General features: G+C 59.7%; 1 protein-coding gene across 4 annotated transcripts in view; it reads right to left on the bottom strand.

Moving 5' to 3' along the window:
- Positions 1-16,948, bottom strand: part of LAMB3 (laminin subunit beta 3) — a 42,183-nt gene that overhangs the window by 4,630 nt on the left and 20,605 nt on the right. For all 4 annotated transcript variants that reach the window (XM_065936285.1, XM_065936287.1, XM_065936286.1 and 1 more), the window contains 15 exons: positions 16,350-16,541; positions 15,817-15,880; positions 15,271-15,464; positions 13,262-13,382; positions 12,333-12,521; positions 10,322-10,477; positions 9,763-9,959; positions 9,446-9,557; positions 8,355-8,733; positions 6,790-6,947; positions 6,429-6,649; positions 5,940-6,137; positions 5,244-5,388; positions 1,463-1,670; positions 48-189 (listed from right to left, as the gene is read on the bottom strand). In XM_065936285.1, the coding sequence (XP_065792357.1) occupies positions 48-189; positions 1,463-1,670; positions 5,244-5,388; positions 5,940-6,137; positions 6,429-6,649; positions 6,790-6,947; positions 8,355-8,733; positions 9,446-9,557; positions 9,763-9,959; positions 10,322-10,477; positions 12,333-12,521; positions 13,262-13,382; positions 15,271-15,464; positions 15,817-15,880; positions 16,350-16,541 (2,676 nt within the window). The remainder of the gene's footprint in view (positions 1-47; positions 190-1,462; positions 1,671-5,243; positions 5,389-5,939; positions 6,138-6,428; positions 6,650-6,789; positions 6,948-8,354; positions 8,734-9,445; positions 9,558-9,762; positions 9,960-10,321; positions 10,478-12,332; positions 12,522-13,261; positions 13,383-15,270; positions 15,465-15,816; positions 15,881-16,349; positions 16,542-16,948) is intronic.

Genomic DNA, 16,948 nt, shown 5'->3' with positions numbered 1-16,948 from the left:
TGAACATCCACTCCCCCACGTGGGTAGGGGGAAGCCGTGACGCCTACCTCGGCGACCCTGTCCTGGATGAGCCGCAGGGAGCGGCGGGTGCCCCGCATGGTGTCCTGGGCCTCCTGCAGCGCCAGCGTGCCCTGCCGCAGGGCCCCCAGGACGTCCTCCACCTGGCCCTCCACTGCGTGGGCCCGGCTCCTGGGCGAGACGGGCACAAGGGACGGCGGAGAATTCACTCAGTGGAGAGCGAAGGAAGGTGCTCGCCAGTCCCAGACGGCACCCCTTCCAGCCAAGGCAAGAGGCCGAGTACTAACTCGGTGGTAGTTTTTCCATCCCAGGACCCCAGCAAACCCCCTCCCCGTGCCAGGTGGCAGAACATTCCCGGAAGATGGAAACCATGCCTCTTTACTGATGTCTCTTCTGGGGACCAGCGGAGCGCACTGCAGGAGCCCAGGCCATGATTATGGCTGAGTTTAATAAAGCGGGCTCTTCCCCAACCACTTGATGAAAGTGAAAGAGGAGAGTGAAAAAGCTGGTTTAAAGCTCAACATTCAGAAAACTAAGATCATGGCATCCGGTCCCATCACTTCATGGCAAATAGATGGGGAAACAGTGACAGGCTTTATTTGGGAGGGGCTCCAAAATCACTGCAGATGGTAACTGCAGCTATGAAATTAAAAGACGCTTATTCCTTGGAAGAAAAGTTGTGACCAACCTAGAAAGCATATTAAAAAGCAGAGACTACTTCGCCAACAAAGGCCTGTCTAGTCAAGGCTATGGTTTTTCCAGTGGTCATGTATGGATGTGAGAGTTGGACTATAAAGAAAGCTGACCGCCGAAGAATTGGTGCTTTTGAGCTGTGGTGTTGGAGAAGACTCTTGAGAGTCCTTTGGACCACAAGGAGATCCAACCAGTTCATCCTAAAGGAGATCAGTCCTGGGTGTTCATTGGAGGGACTGATGTTGAAGCTGAAACTACAATACTTTGGCCACCTGATGTGAAGAACTGGCTCACTGGAAAAGACCCTGATACTGGAAAGATGAAAGGCGGGAGAAGGGGACAAAAGAGGATGAGATGATGATTGGATAACATCACTGACAATGGACATGGGTTTGGGTGGACTCCGGGAGTTGGTGATGGACAGGGAGGCCTGGTGTGCTGCAGTCCATGGGGTCGCAAAGAGTTGGACACGACCGAACAACTGAACTAAACTGAACTTCCCCAACCACAAGAGCTGAGGAGGCCCTTGGGGACAGTCTCCAGTATGGAAAGCAGGGCCATGCTGAGTGAACCTGAACCTGGACGCTGGATATCACTTGACCATCTGCCACCACAGTCAGCACCCCTCCTGTCTCCCAGCCCTCAGCATCCCTCTGATTTACAGAGGTTCCTCTCTTGCTTCCAGCAACACAGCCGGGGAGCAAAACCCCAGCCCGGTCCTGGGAGGAGAGTTCAGGGCACCAGGCCATACCTGGCCTGCTCGGCCTCAGCCTGCAGCCTGCGAGCCCGAGCGATGTCCTGCTTGGTCTGGGACAGCACCAGGTCCACATTGGGGAGCCTGGCCGCGATGGCCTGGATCTCGTTCATCTTCCGCAGGACTGTGGCCGAGTCGGTGGGCAGCCACAGGGCCAGCACGGCCTCGCTGACCTCCTGGATGGTGGCCGTGTCGGTGTCGGAGTCTGGAAGACAAGTCGCCCATTGGACTGGGGGAGCCTAGCCACATTCCCCCAAGGTCAGAGGCCTCCCCCAGGCCCAGCGGCACCCGTGGCATCTCCGTCTAGCCTGCCCACAGAGCTGCCGCCCTCCCCTCCCAGGCACCCTGCTCTGAGGGTTTCCAGGCGCCCTGCCGCAGGAGGAGGGGTGTTGGCACAGCTGTGGCAACTATGTGGCATCGCAGGAAGTTGCAGGCTGGGGAGGAGGAGGCGGTGCCAGGCAGCTGGCCCCGAACAATGCCTGGAGCACAGACGTAAGCGGCCCTGGGGTGGGGACACCAGCCAGGAACGGAAACTGCTTCCTTGGCAATAAGACCCCTGCCACGTGCCCCCTCCACCTCAGGCCAGAGTGCTGGTTTGTGTAAAGGCGGGTCAAGGTCATCAGGACTTTGCTCACATGTCAGCTTCTGAGGGAGGTGGGCCCCAGCCATCCGATCGAGGGTGGCAATCAGCGCCCTCTGCCAACGTTCCCTCTCGTTCTCCCAAACGTTTATCACCACCCACACGCCAAACAGTTAATTCGTTTGTCGGGTTTTCCGTCTGACTCCCCACGAGAATATGAGCAATGTGAGGAAAGGGACTGGCATTCAGCCCCAGCTGTAGCCCAGCCCCGAGCATGGTGCCTGGCACTCGGAGGCACTCTATGTACAGCGAATGAGTGGCTGAAGGGGCTCCAGACCCAGGCTTCCCCTTTCCTACTCAAGCCAACGGGGCCAAGTTAGCTAGCTTCTCTGAGCTCAGTCTCCCGATCTGTGAAAGGAGCTGATAGGAAACAATTATCAGGAATTTCACAAACCACTTCCGGGTCAGAGAGTAAGATCAGATGTACAGAGGCGGTGTCTTCTTCCCCATGGTCACTCTACAGATTCCACTGGTACTGCCATGGGAAAGAAGTGGGCATCACCTATCCAGAAGGTTTGCCCTGTGACTGGAACTTTTCTGGGGGCCCCGGGTCTAGCCTTATTCTGCAATCAACAGCTTCCTCATCAGGTGGCTACACAGGTCCCAGACCGAGTCCCCTCCCCGTGCCAGGTGGAAGGACAGCCCTAGAAGGTAGAAACCATGCCTCTTTGCTACTGGGTTCTTACGGGGCCAGAAGCACACCGCAGGAGCCCAGGCAGGGCATGACTGCGGCTGTTCAATCAAGCGAGCTTTTCCCCAACCACCTGCTTTCACAAGGGCCTCCCAGTGGAGACCATCAGCTGCTCGCCTAACTCAGAGTCTTACTCTCAAAACACAGCTTAGACATGCCTTCCCAGAAAGCCTCCCACGGCGAGCACACCCCCACCTAGCACCTGCCCTTCCTTCGTTCCTCATCACTTCCGCTGCGCCCGAGGGCTTGGTCTGAGTCACACAGTTTCGTGGGCTTCTGAGTCTCAGGGTGGGCTCAGCAAACCTTCACTGCTCTGAGCAGCAGGACGTGGGGCGCAGAGGCTGCGAACCAGATTGGACGTGGTCCCTGCCCTCGTGAAGCTTGGAATCTAGCGGGACAAGGGAGCACAACCCGGGGTGATGGGGCCAAGGGGTGTGAGGGTCGCACCTGTGGAGGGGCGTCTAATCACTGAGCGGCCCGTGCAGGGGCAGCTAACCCGCTCTGCCTGGAGACTGAGATACCTAGAGGATGCTTAGAGGGTGAACGGGAATTTGCCAGGCGCCAGGCAGGGCAGGGGAGAGGAAGCAAGAAGGTGAATATGAGCAAAGACAAGGAAGCACGTGTGTGTGTGTGGCGGGGTGGGGGGCCTCCATCTCACAGTGCAGTGATCTCGAGTGTGGACCCTGGAGGTAGGTGAGCCCTACCCTCACCCGCTCCAAGCTGGGTGCCCGTGGGCAGGTTTCTCAACCTCCCTGTGTCTGGCGTCCTCATCTACAAAGTGGTAGGCAGTCAGGATTAAATAGTGTAATACCCATGAAGCACTTTAGAACAGCGCCTGGCACTTAGTAAGACCTCACTACACCTGATTTATTATTTTTGTCACTTCCGTTGACGACCTGGGAAAGACGGGGTCCCCTCCCTCTTCCGCTGGCCCTGCACCGTCCCGCCCTCACTGGGTGATCCCTGCATGCCCACAGCAGCGGTCACGTGTGCCACCTGCGGTAAGACCCTGGCCGCAAGAGCCTACGGCCCTGGAGACTGTAAGAACCGTCCTGGCTGAGGCCCTGCCCCTCCTCTCTGCCCCGCGTCCTGTCCCAGGACTCAGTCTGTTGAGGGGACAGCAAGCACCCCACAGCCTGACAACTCCCTGCCCATTCACAGGAGCCGGGGCAGCACCCCAAGGAGAGGCTCCCCACCCCCTCACCCCTGGCTGGGGTCGATGCAGGAGGGGGGTCAGCCTTACTCAGCTTCACTCGGGGGCAAGGCTTCCTCATCTGGGAGGCCGAGCCCCAAACTCTGGCCTGCCCCCTTCATCCACGCTGTCAGGCCCCATTGGCCGGCAAGCATGTGGCACGTCCCCATTCTGAGGATCTCCAGAGGATGCTGACTGCAGCCTGGCCTGGGGCCACTCAGGGCACCTCAGGCAGATCCCTCCTGCTTCTCTCCAACTTGCCATGTGCACTCAGGAGGGAGCTCCGGGCTCTTGGAGCCAAGGCACCCCAATAGCAGCAGGAGGAAATACTGTTGTTACACCAGGCCCTTGGCTCCCAGCCAAGCAAATACCCTGGCAGGGACCACAAATCTAATAATAACAGCTCATATTCCTGAGGCACCTTTCGTTTTTCGAAACACATTTTACATCAGTTTCTTGATGCCCAGATTAAACTTGTGAAATACTCTCATCTTGGTTGGCAGAAGCGAACTTGCCCAAAGTTCCACAAATTTCCTGAGTCCTGTCCTGGGATCTGTGCCACTCCCCAGGGCAGCACGGGAGTGCCTCAGGTTCCTTTACTCATTCAACCAACAGTGGGCGCTTTTTCTGGGCCTGACCAGGAACACAGTGAACAAGACACACAGCCATCCCTGGCCTCTTGGAGTTGAGAGTCTAGTGCGGAGGCAAGCAAGACACTCGTGGGATGGAAGAATTCAACAACCACAGGCTCAGAGCAGCAAAGGGCCGGCTCCAGACGGGGCTGGGGTGCTGGTAACCAGAGTGAGTGATCAGGAAAGTCCCCTCGAGGGACATATGCACACCCAGACCTGGAGGGTAAGAATCAGTAGCCTTGGAGACAGCATCCCAGGCAGAGAAAGAGAGAGAGCACCCCTGAGGTTAGCGACAGCTGGCCTGTTCAAGGACAGTTTGTGAGTCAAATAGACACACCCAGGAGGTGACAGAGGCCGTGGGTGAAGGACGTTAGGCGTGCGTGGAATGCCACCCCACCTGCACACGTTTCAAAGATGTTTCGGGCTGTTGGGTGGAGAACAGGCCGGAAGGAGGTGGGAGAGGAAGTAGCCACCCAGGCGAGCACGGGGACTGGTCCAGGGGGAGGAGGCAGCTGATGCGGGAATGGGAGGTGGGGGGTGGGGGATCGGGGGACAGCGAACGGGGCCCTGGGGGCCAGCAGGCGTGGACACGTCAGCCCAGGGGAGAGTGAGGGCCGGCTCACCTGAGAGGAAGTCCCGCACCTGCCGGATGAGGAGCCGCGTGCGTCTGACGTCCTCCTCCATCTGGGAGCGGCTGGTGCTCACCTGCGTCTCCAGGCGCTGAGTGTCCGACTGGACCTGCGAGGCGGCCTCCTCTGCTGCCCTGATCTGCGGACACAGGCTGTGGGTCAGCGGGGGTCGAAGCCCCCGAGCGAGCCTCTCAGTGGGGGAGTCTGCAGGTGTCTGCTACCCAGGATCCACCTGGGAGACGTGTAACTAGCTTGGTGTGGCCTCACAAGAAGTGATGTAGAAACACTGGCCTCCGTCTCTCACTTGCCGTGATGCGTGCCGCCTGCTAAGTTGCTTAGGTCACGTCCGATTCTTTCGTGACCCCATGGACGGTAGCCCACCAGGCTCCTCTGTCCATGGGGATTCTCCAGGCCAGAGTACTGGAGTGGGCTGCCATGCCCTCCTCCAGGGGATCTTCCCGACCCAGAGACTGAACCCGAGTCCCTTGTGTCTCCTGCACCGGCAGGCGGGTTCTTTACTACTAGAGTTACCCGAGAAACCCTGCTTGCTGTGGGGCCACGGGGGCAAGTCAGCTGGCACCTCTGGGATTGCGCCTCCTGGCTGCCAAATGAGAGCTCTGACTCGCCCAGAGGCTTTGTCCCCTCTGCCTCCCCCCACTACGGGTGCCCATCGCCCCCCTCCACACCTACCATCTGCCTGGTCTGCTGGAGCTGGGCGCCGAAGCCCCGCAGCTGCTCGGCCACCTGCCCCGCCGTCCGCAAGGCCCCACCTGCCCTGGGGAGGGCGCCTCTGCAGCGGGAGCCACAGGCCGTGCCGTTGTCTCGGGGACAGAGCTCCCCGGGGCAGGCCCCTGGGGTGCAAGGCATCTCCCTGGAGCCTCCACAGAGCTGTGGAGAGATGGGGGCATCAAAGGCGGTCCCCGAGGCTCCGCAACAACCACTCCCATCCCACACCTGGGAAGCCAACAGCCGACAGACATCTCCATGGCAACCAGGCCCCCAGAAACTGGTTGGCTTGTTCGCTGCTGAGCAGCCCGTACAGGGGCTGAGGGTCAGGACGGGTGGGGTGGTGGTGGGCTCTACACAACCCCCGTGGGAATGGTGGGGCAGCCGTTGGTGTGTGACAAGCCGGGCCGGGGGGGCCTGAGGGGGAAAGTCGGGCTCCGCGACAGGCGTCACCTGGTTGATGGTGGGCGTCAGATCAGGCACAGAGGCCATCTGCAGCCTCAGGGCCGCGAGCTGGGGACCACCGGCTCCTGGTCCCCCCGCCACCTGCTGCTCCAGCCTCTCCGCCTGTCTCCGGGTGTCCCTGAGCTGCAGCAACCGGCGGGAGCTGTCTGAGACCTGCTGAGCGGCCTGGGATGACCGCTGGTGGGCTGCAGTCAGCATGCGGAAGGCTCCTGGGGTAGCGGGGGGAAGAGAGATCATCGAGCCAGCCCTGGACACCCCCTCGCCCAGGCCTGGAGGCGGAGGACCAGCGGGAAGGGAGCCGAAGCCTGGCCCGGCGTAGGGTCTCCACGCTCCCCCTCACCCCACTCACCTGAAGGGTCAGCACTGCTTATCTTTTCAAATTGCTCCCTCTTGCTCTGATACATGACGAGGAGGCGATTGAAGCTCCTGTCCAGGCTCCCCAGGTCTCCTGGGAGGGACAAGGTCTCCTCCAGGGGCAAATCCAGCTGCATGCCCTGAAGTGTCCGCCTAAGGGAGGGGGAGAAGCTGCCACTAAAATACAGGAGAGGGGCTGCCTCCCCAGACCCAGCCATCCCCCCGGAGAAACAGCAACCGAGTCAGGAGAAACAGAGGCCATCAGGAGCAGCCGCAGACGGGAGAGGATTCTGCCAGGCCAAAGCCGGCACCGTCTCCCTCCATCCCTATTTTCAGGCAGATCCAGAAAAACCTCTCCCTTCTGGACAGGTATGAGCCTGACGCTCCCAGCTCTCCTCTGCGTCCCCACACCAGCTTCCATGAGGAGCTTCCCTGACCCTCTCCTCCTGGGGTCCCTGCAGGTGCCCCTTCCCACGCCTGGACCCCGGGCACCCGGGTCTCTCCTCTCCCCACCAGGGCTCCCAGAGCTGCTGACCCACCAGTCTGTTTCTGCCCAAAGGGGTTTACCTGCCCTGACCCACGGTCACTGAGTTTGCAGAGACTCCTCCCTCCCAGGTCCTCTGCAGGTCCACCCAACTAGTCCCTGCCACCAGCCTCCCCTTCTCTGCAGCCGGGATCTGCTCCACGTGGACCATCCTTCAGGAGGCCCCTCCAGACCGGCACACCCAGCCCACCAGATGCCCGCAGGCTCCCTGCTCGACTCTGAGACCGAGGCCAACCGCACACTTGGGTGGCTTGGGTCTCCCGCACCCGCCCCCCTCCCCCCTTCCTCCAGCATGGTCAGCGAGTCAGCGAGGGCTCAGGGAAGGCAAAACTCATTATGAAAACTTCAGTACCAAACCTCACTAAGAAGAGGCCTCTGCTGGTAGGAGGGGGCCGTGGGTGGGACCGCTCCCGTTCCAAAGGCAAACCAAGTTATTTTCAGAGCCCTGCCTCTCGGATGCCCTCCACCAGGGTGACTCATCCAGAGCTGACGCCCGCAGGCAGTGCCAGGCACTTGGGCTGGCACCTGCACTCCTGGCCGCCTGCTCTGCCCCTCTGGGGCCACCTGATTCTGTCACGATACTAAGCTGTGCCCGTTTCCTCACTGGCAAGACCGATGTAGTACCCACCATCCCACCAACCTCCCAGGACTGCGGTGACGGTGAAAAAGAGAGGCATCCGTGAAAAGGCTTGAAAGTGAAGCGTAGAAGTTGCTCGGTCTTATCCGACTCTTCGCAACCCCATGGACTAGCCCTGCGGGCTCCTCTGTCCATGGGATTCTCCAGCAAGAACACTGGAGTGGGTTGCCATTCCCTTCTCCAGAGGATCTTCCCAACCCAGGGATCGAACCTGGGTTTGCTGCATTGCAGGCAGGTTCTTTACTTTCTGAGTCATGAGGGAAGCGCTATGAAAAGGCCTGGTAGATGGTAAAGGGCTGTAAGCAGTATGTGCCCCTCCGTGTACCCACAGGGCATTATTCTTCCTCCCGGCCACGACCCGGTGGGGAGAGGGAATGACCTGATGGAGAAGACGGCGTTGGCCACCTGGGCCACCTCCTGCTCCGTGACCAAGGCGTCGCCGAGGGTGGCTTGGATCTGTGCCATCTTCCTCTTGGCGTCCAGCATCCGGGAGGCCAGGCCGCCGTCCTCCAGGCCGGGCTGGGGCCACAGGGCGGCGGAGGCGTTGCGGAGGCCGGCCAGGCGGAGGGCCCGCTCCCGGAGGCCGCCGTCGTAGGTCTGGAAGCAGGGGTGGCAGGCCACGCACACCGGGGCGCGGTCGCAGTAGCCCCGCTGGCACTGGTCGCAGCGCGGCCCCGTCAAGCCGGGCCGGCAGAGGCAGCGGCCCGAGGCCTTGTCGCAGCCCGGCCCCTCGGTGCCCCGGAAGTCGCAGTCACAGGCTGGGGTGGGGAAAAGGATGGTCAGGGGCCAGCGGCCGGGGGGGCGCGCATCTGCCGGGGAGCGCCCTGGGGAGGACGTCTGGCCTCTGGGTCTTAGGATTCAGAGCGAGGCCGTCGAGGCCAGAGCGGAACCACGGCGAGGGCGGCGGGGCTCACAGCAGCCCCTTCGTGAGGCGCGGCCCCGAGCTTCGCTCCCCGAGCGCACGCGCGCCTCTGACCCGCACCCGCTCTGGCGGGGTGGGCACGCTTGCTCTCCCGCCGTCCCGGGCGCGAGCACCCGAGGCAGGGTGCCCCTTCCCAGGCGAGGAGGCCGAGGCCCGCAGAGGGGGAGCAACCCCGCCCGGGGCGACAGGGCCGGCAACAGACTGGGGTCTGCCTGCTCTCTCCACCACTTGCCAAACTGACCCCCGCGGGGCTCCCTTTCTGCATCCGTGAAGAGGCAGGAAGGGGTTTCCCCACAGCTGGCCTCTGGGGGATGCTTTCTCAGGGAAGAGAGGCGCAAAGCAGCCCTCCTGTCACCGGGACACGGGGACACGGGGACACGGGGACACGGGGACGGGCTAGCAGGGGGCAAGTACTCTCATGGGCTGCCAGGGCCCAGCCCCCGTGGGCCAGACTGCACAGACCTGCATGCCCCCCAGCACAAGCCCACCCGAGCACTCACCCCCCACGGCGTCTGCACCGCCCCCCGCGCCCCTCTCAGACAGCGCACCTCGGCATCCCGCGGCCGCCTCTCCGTAGGTCCTGTCGGGGCACTGGCGGATGGCTGCGGCGCGGCAGGTCAGGCCCCCGAACCCTTCCCGACAGGCGCACTGCCCTGTGAACTGCGGGGGAGAGCCGATCAGCGAGCCGGACTCCCCGGCGCACCCCAGCCGCAGGGGCTCCAGGCAGGACGCAAGCTCCGCGGTCAGACCCAGGACGGCCCCGCCCGTAGGCGCACGTATGTGGGCCTGCCAGCGACTGAGAGCCGCGGGGAGGGACAGACGTTCGGGGGCTCTCCAGGGGCGTGGGGGCCGGCCCGCGGCGTACCTGGTTGCACTGGGGGCCGAGGGAGCTGTGCGGGTCGCAGGCACAGGGCTCGCAGCCCCGGCCGCTGGCCAGCTTCCAGTGGTGGGGGGCACACTGGTCACACTTGGGGCCCACCACGTGGGGCAGACACACGCAGCGCCCCGTCTCCTGGTCACAGGGCATGTCCCGCCGGGCGCCCAGGATGCTACAGTCACAGCCTGCATAGGAGGGGGGCTGCTGAGCTGGGGGGGCACCCAAATCTGCCCCCCACCACCCCCCAGAGGGAGTGCATCAGGGAAAAGAACCAGGCGGGGTGCTTTCCTGCAGAAAACCTGGCTGACTCAGGAGGCCACTGCGCTTTCCCACCAGTCCCAGCACCTGGCCACTTGGCCACCCTCACGCCCTCCGCAGGGCTTGCTCCGTCCCTCCTTCCAAGCCAGGCCTGCGGTGCCACATGCTGGAGGCTGCTGGCATAGCAACTGGCTTGCCGCACAGGGGGAGCAGGGCCGGCCCCAGACCCAGTGGCCTAGCCCCAGGGCCACCTACCCCGCCCCATGGCAGGCTTGGACCCTCTACTCACGGTGGCAGCCCTGCGGGTTGGAGAACGTGAGCCCCGTGAATCCCGGCTTGCACAGGTCACAGCGTTCCCCCTGCACGTGCTCCTTGCACACACACTGGCCAGTCACTGGGTCACAGGGCGCTCCCGGCACTGCCCCGTCGGGATCGCACTCACAGGCTGCAAGACAAAGGCAGCGCCAGGGGGGCGGACAGGGAAAGCAGAGCATTAGGAGCACACTCTGGTTCAAATTCCTGCCCCTCCCCCCACTTCCTGGCTTACGACCTGATACCTTAGTCAAGTTATTTCAGCCCCCTGTGCCTCAGTTTGTGCATCTATAAAATGGGGTGATTATGTCGCGCTCACAGGGCCTCTTATAAGGAATAAAGCAGGTGTGCCGCGCTGTGCTTAGTTGCTCGGTCGCATCCGACTCTTTGGGACCCCATGGACTGTAGCCCACGAGGCTCCTCTGTCCATGGGCTTCTCCAGACGAGAATACTGGACTGGGTAGTCTATCCCTTCTCCAGGGGATCTTCCCAACCTAGGAATCGAACCGGGGTCTCCAGCATTGCAGGCAGATTCTTTGGAATTCATTGCAATGTGGCTTCTCCTGCATTGCTAGCTGAGCTACCAGGGAAGTCCTTGGCGTGTGTTAGGTAGGACAAAAGTTTCAGTGGGCATGATGTACTGAACAACCACTCTGCAGCCAGCCCTGAGCTGGGCACTCTTGCATGCTGCCTCGTGTAATCCTATCACAACCCTGAGAATTGACCATGCTTATCCCCATTGTACAGATGAGGAAACTGAGGCTCGGAGACATTCCAATAGCATACTGAAGGTCATACACCAAGTAGTGCTGGAACGAGAAGTTCAACCCAAGCTCTTCTCATTCTCTCCATAAGCAGATAACATCAACAGAAAGTGAACCAACTTTTATCCCAACACCTGGGTGCCTTTCGCAACTTTCAAAACAGAGACTCTCACTTCTTCTGGAAAGTCTTGCCTGATCAAGCCACCTGAATCAGAGTGCTTTCGATTCAAACTGTACAAACTCACTGGCCCTTGCCGCATGCATGCTAAGTCACTTCAGTTGTGCCTGACTCTTTGAAACTCCGCAAACTTATAGCTTTCCAGACTCCTCTGGCCATGAGATTCTCCAGGCAAGACTATGAGAGTGGGTTGCCATGCCCTCCTCCAGGGAATCTTCCTGACCTAGGGACTGAACCTGCATCTCTTGGGACCCCTGCATTGCAGGTGGGTTCTTTACCGCTGAGCCACCCAGGAAGCCCCACTGACCCTTGTGGATGTGTTTAGTCACTCCTGGATGACTTATGCTTCTTCAGTAAACTTTCCTGAAGCATCAGTTATTTATCTGTCATTGTGCTAGGGCCCAAGGATACAAGAATAATCCCTGCCATGAAGGAGTTCTTAATGCTGGTGGAAGCAGAAAAACAAGCAAACCGCATTACAACCCGGTAAAGGCAGGTAAACGGGCAAAGTGCCGCCTCATTTTCCTGTGTGTTAGGTTTCTACTACCAAACTGTCTGTCTGCTTCCTGACAGCAGAACTGTATCTGATATTGACTTTTTTCTTCCCTATGCTCAAAAAGGGCTTCCCTGGTGGCTCGGATGACAAAGAATCTGCCTGCAGTACAGAGATCTGGGTTCGTTCCCTGGGTCGGGAAGATTGCCCTGGAGGAGGGCCTGGCAACCCACTCCAGTATTCTTGCCTGGAGAATCCCGTGGACAGAGGAGCCTGGCGGGCTGCAGTCCCTGTGGTCTCAAAGAGTCAGACACGACTGAAGTGCCTAAGCAGCAGCATACTCAAAATAAGTTCTACATAATGAGCGACTGACTGACGTCCAGAGAGGTTCGCTGACTTGCTTAGCAGGGCACGCCAAGTTAAAAACAATTGCCCCCAAGACTTCATGCTTCCTGAGGGCATGTGCATCCCCAGGGACATGTGCTCTGTTGAGTCCGGAGCAGGCGGGGATTAATGGACTGATGAGGCCCGCGGTCCCCAGAGCTCTACTCACGGATGCAGGTCTCCTGAATGGGAGCCCCAGGACGCCGGTTCCGGAAATAGTGCAGCTGACACCGTTCACAGTTCCTGCCCTCAGTGTGGTCCCGGCAGCTGTCACACACACCTCCATGTGCCCCCTGGCTGGCGGCAAACACGGCTGGGTCAAAGTGACATGTCTCTGAGTGTCCGTTGCAGTCACACCCTGAAAAAGGAGATTCCTGGGGTTGACACTAGACCTGCATCGTTGGCATCCACAAAGCACGCGCCACGCTAACTCGCTGGCATCCCCAGTGACTCTGTAAGATGCCCAGGTTTGAGAAACGGGGAAACTGAGGCCCAGGGAGGCTTGTCAATTTCGGTTCATACAGCCAGTAAGAAAGGAAAACAGAGAATGCGGGCCTCCTGACTCCCAGTGTGGAGACTCGTCCCAGAATGATACCCATGTGGGGCCAAAGAGCGAGCCATTTGAACGCCCCATGCCAGCCCTCCCCCACTGCCACCACAGGCCTCCTGCTGGGCCACTGTCCTTCCCTAGGCTGGGACCCTGGCCGTCCTCATTTAGGTAGGGAAGGGCCCTGCCCCCAGGGGCCCATCTGAAAGAGAAAGAATGACAACAGGGAGACCAGGTGTGTCCTACACAGGATAAAGCGCTGGAGAGGCCGGAAGGAGGACCTGGGTTAGCACGAAGGCTGTGTGGCATCAGAAGCTTGAACCCACCCGTGGTCCCTCTGAGGTCTGGGGGTTGGGAGGATGCGACTCACAAACCCTCTCCTTCTCCAAAGAGCAAGGAGAGCTTTAGTTACAGGGGCAATTCGGTTTAGATTTAAATATTAATAATAAAGACTAGATTCTCCCCGGGTCCCAGAGGAGGTCATCACGGCCCAGAGGGGCCAGCATCCCAGCCAGTGGTTGCAGGGGAGGTGGGCGACCCCAGGCTCATACTCTGGCATTCGTGGGGGTCCTGGTCTTCTGCGGGTCTCCAGGGCCGGTTGTTGTAGAAGGGAGCGCAGCGCTCACAGTTGGGGCCAGCGGTGTTGTGCTGGCAGACGCAGACCTCGTGGACCTGGGGGCGGGGCCATCGGTCACCAGGAGGAACCATCACAGGAGCTTCCCAGGGACAGACTTGCCCTCTCCGCTCTGACCCTCCCACTCGACTTAGACCCCAGGGTCCAGCTCAGACCCCAGCTCCTCCAGCCTTCACTGAGCTCCTCTGACACTCAAGAGGCCGCTTGTGTGGTGCGCGTGTGCACGTGTGTACATACATGTGTGTGTGCATGCTTGCACATCCACACTGCTCCTCCTGTTGGGTTTGTAAAAGCCCGGTCCTGGCATCTGGCCATCCCCGTACCGCTCATCGCGGAACAGTGCCGGGAAGGCACTCACATAGCCTTGGTAAACTGTGATTCTTGTGGGCCCTCTGGAGATTTATATTCCAACAAGCTATGACTGCAGTTGTTTGTCTAATGAGACTGCGATGATGAATTGTTACTAGACTCATTAAGGTACAGAAATAGAACAGCAATTGTGTGCTAATCGTCTTCCAAATTAAGCTCACCACCCGCGGGCTGGCATCGAGGACCTGCACCGTGCTTGCTCCTTGCTCGCCCTCCACTCGCTCCGAACAGCACAGCTGAGCTGAACTGGCTGCTCCCTGCATAAGCCCCGCTTCTCCCCACCTTGTGGCCTGTACTGAAGTTTTTCTTCCTTCCTAGAAGCCCCTTCTCGTTCTATTCACCAGCAAGATCCTGCCCAGCTGGAATGGCACAAACTTCATCAGGCCTGCCTGCTCCCTCTAACTCCATGGATTTCAACTCTGGATGCACTTAAGCATTATTTGAGGAGCTTTGTAACATATATATATGTAGCTACGTATATATAACGCCCAGGCCCAATTCCATCCAATCTCAGGGACAAGGCCCAGACATCGGTACTTTATAAAGTGGTGTTCCCGTGGTGTAGCCAGTGTTGAGAAACACCAGGGCTGAGCAGGCCCTCGCCCCCCTCTACATCTTCATACACCGGCGATCACGCCCAGCCTGGGTTCTGGTCTTGTGTTTTGGGGCCCTAACGGCTGACATATCCCTGGCGCTGGTCTCCCACTGGCCTCCTCTGCAGCCTGGGGGAAGCACTGGCCCAGGAAGTGGAAAGGAAAAGGCTGCCCAATGTTCCTGTCCCCTTTTTTCCCTAGCAGGCCACCTGATGGGACCTCATCGTGTGCCTTTATCACTAGAACAAGTATCCTGCTCCTGCATGTTAATATTGTCGAAGAACCAGGAAACTGAAATGACAGCTCCCTCTGCTGCTTGGGCCAAGGGTCTCTCTCCCCTGCTGATGGCCCTCAAGCTTGGTTTCCCAGCAAACACCCTTGGGTCACTTGTTAAGCTGGAGCTTCTCTTTCTATCCCTGACGCACCTGACTCAGCTGCTCTGGGGTGAACTTAGCATCCTTGTTTGACTCTGTTCTCTCATCCTGTCCACATCTCACCTCTAAATGGGACTTCAGAGTCCCCAAACCAGGGGCCCTCAATCCTGGCAAGACCTTAGAATCACCGGGAGCTTTAACTAATAATAATACAATTAGAGTGTCTGGAGGTAGGGATCTGGGCCATCTTCTTAACTTCCTGGGAAATTATGATGTGCAGCCAGGGCTGAGAATCAATGCCTTAAGCTCCCTGCAACACCCATGCATATACTTCTACTTACATGTATACTTATATATATGTCTGTGTTACTGAATAAAAATCATCTCAAATCATAAAGCAGGTCCAAAGAAGTGCTATCAAATGGGACCTTGAAAACGATAACCGTTTACACTCATCTTCGCCATCGCTAAAACAGTAAATACTCAAGTCTTAAGTGTAGTGCCCCTCCCCTCTCCAGGGGTCCCGAGGATGCCCGCAGTCCGCCCTGGCCCTGCCCGCTCCCCTCTCCCTTCCCGCCCTGGGCTGCCACCTGCACGGCGGTGGAGGGGCTGGCAGGAGCTCTGGAACTGGGGGCGCAGCGGTCCGCATGGCCGTGACAGAGGCAGCTCCCTTGCAGACGCAACTGGGACACAGCGTAGTAAGCGCTGGGAGGGTGGTAGCCCCTCTGGGGCACAGGCGCCAGCTTGGTGAAGTTGACCCTCAAGTTGGTGATCTCCCCCAGCTCTGCAGGGAAAGAACAGCGAGGAGCGAGGGGGCGGGAGTGGGGGGAAAAGGAGAAAAAAAAAAAAAAAAGAATTTAGAGTCTCCTAGGGCGGGATGATAAGGAAAGGAACTCTGGCCTCACCTCCCATCTTCCCCAGCCCTCCCACAACACAAAAGACCCCCCACCACCCTGACTCGGGCCTTTTGCGTGGCTGGGCCAGCACCATACTCCTACAGGCTTAAGCAGGGCCAGTGTTCAATCCAACCACGCTGGCCGAGGCAGCAGAGACTAGGATATGTCCACCATCTGAGCTGCAAGCCTGTTTTGTTCTCTACCCACAGGCCCACGGGCTAGAGGAGTAGCCACACTGACCTTGAATTTTTTGACTTTGTGTGGCTGGGATCCCAGAGGCTAAATCCATAAGGTTGAGCTGAACCTGCAGAGAGGGGGGTAAGGCAGACCCGAGGAAGAGGCGAGCTTGGCCCAAGCCCAGAGGGCCTCTTTCCCTTCAGTGCCCGCCAAGGGTCCTGAGGGTGAGGGCTCCTTCCCAGGTGGCATATGCCTGCCAACGTGGAGCCGCAAGAGGCCTGGGTTCGATCCCTGGGTCAGGAAGATCCCCTGGAGGAGGAAATGACACCCTACTCCAGTACTCTTGCCTGGAGAATCCCGCGGACAGAGGGGCCTGGCGGGCTACAGTCCGTGGGGTCGCAGTCAGACACTACTGAGCACGCACTCACACGGACTCCTCCTAGAGCGGCCGCTGTCGGGGAGCTCAGGAGAGGGCAAGGCTCTGCCCGCGGGAGGGGGAGGGCTCTCACGGACTCCCCAAAGCCTGGGTGACCACGTGAGGGACGGGAAGTGGGAAGCCTCTCCCCACGCCTGTTTTTCAGGGTGCCCTCTCGTACCTTGGCCCCATTCGGGCGCCCGTTAGGCCTCTGGGGCAGAGGCTGGCACCGAGCGTCCTGCCAGCTCTGGGGTTGGCCCTGGTGGACCCAGGGGAAGGCGGAGCTGCAGTCGGCAGCCAGGTACTGGTACACCTGCCAGGTCTTGCCGAAGTCCGAGGAGCGCTCGATCAGCATGCCAGCAGGCACGGGCCCCTGCAGGGACACACGGGGAGGGGGGCCTGAGCGACCCCGGCTGGGAGACACAGTCACAGAAAGACGCTCTTAAGTGCTGGGGGCCCCTGAGATCCCCAGCGAGGAGGCAGAAGGAGGGCCGCACGGAGCAAGTGGGTTCAGGGGCACTGCGGTCCAGTCCTCCTGGCAAACCATGGGCCCCAGCAGATTTTCCCTGCTTCTGGAAAGTGAGAGAAAGCAGATCTCACTTCCAGAAGGCACGATCCCTACTCAGCCCACCACCCAGGCAGTCAGGCCAGAAAATTCTCCCACTGGGCTTCCTAGAGCCAAACACTGATACTGTCCTTTCCTCTTTTTTCTCCCACAGCCATGGTCAGAGCTCAGGCCCCTGATTGCTCTGAGCCTGGATTCCTGCAACAGCCTGGAAC

The sequence above is a fragment of the Muntiacus reevesi genome, chromosome 5, assembly GCF_963930625.1.
Source record: "Muntiacus reevesi chromosome 5, mMunRee1.1, whole genome shotgun sequence".
Lineage (NCBI taxonomy): Eukaryota > Metazoa > Chordata > Mammalia > Artiodactyla > Cervidae > Muntiacus > Muntiacus reevesi.
This window is presented reverse-complemented; position numbering and strand designations above follow the sequence as displayed.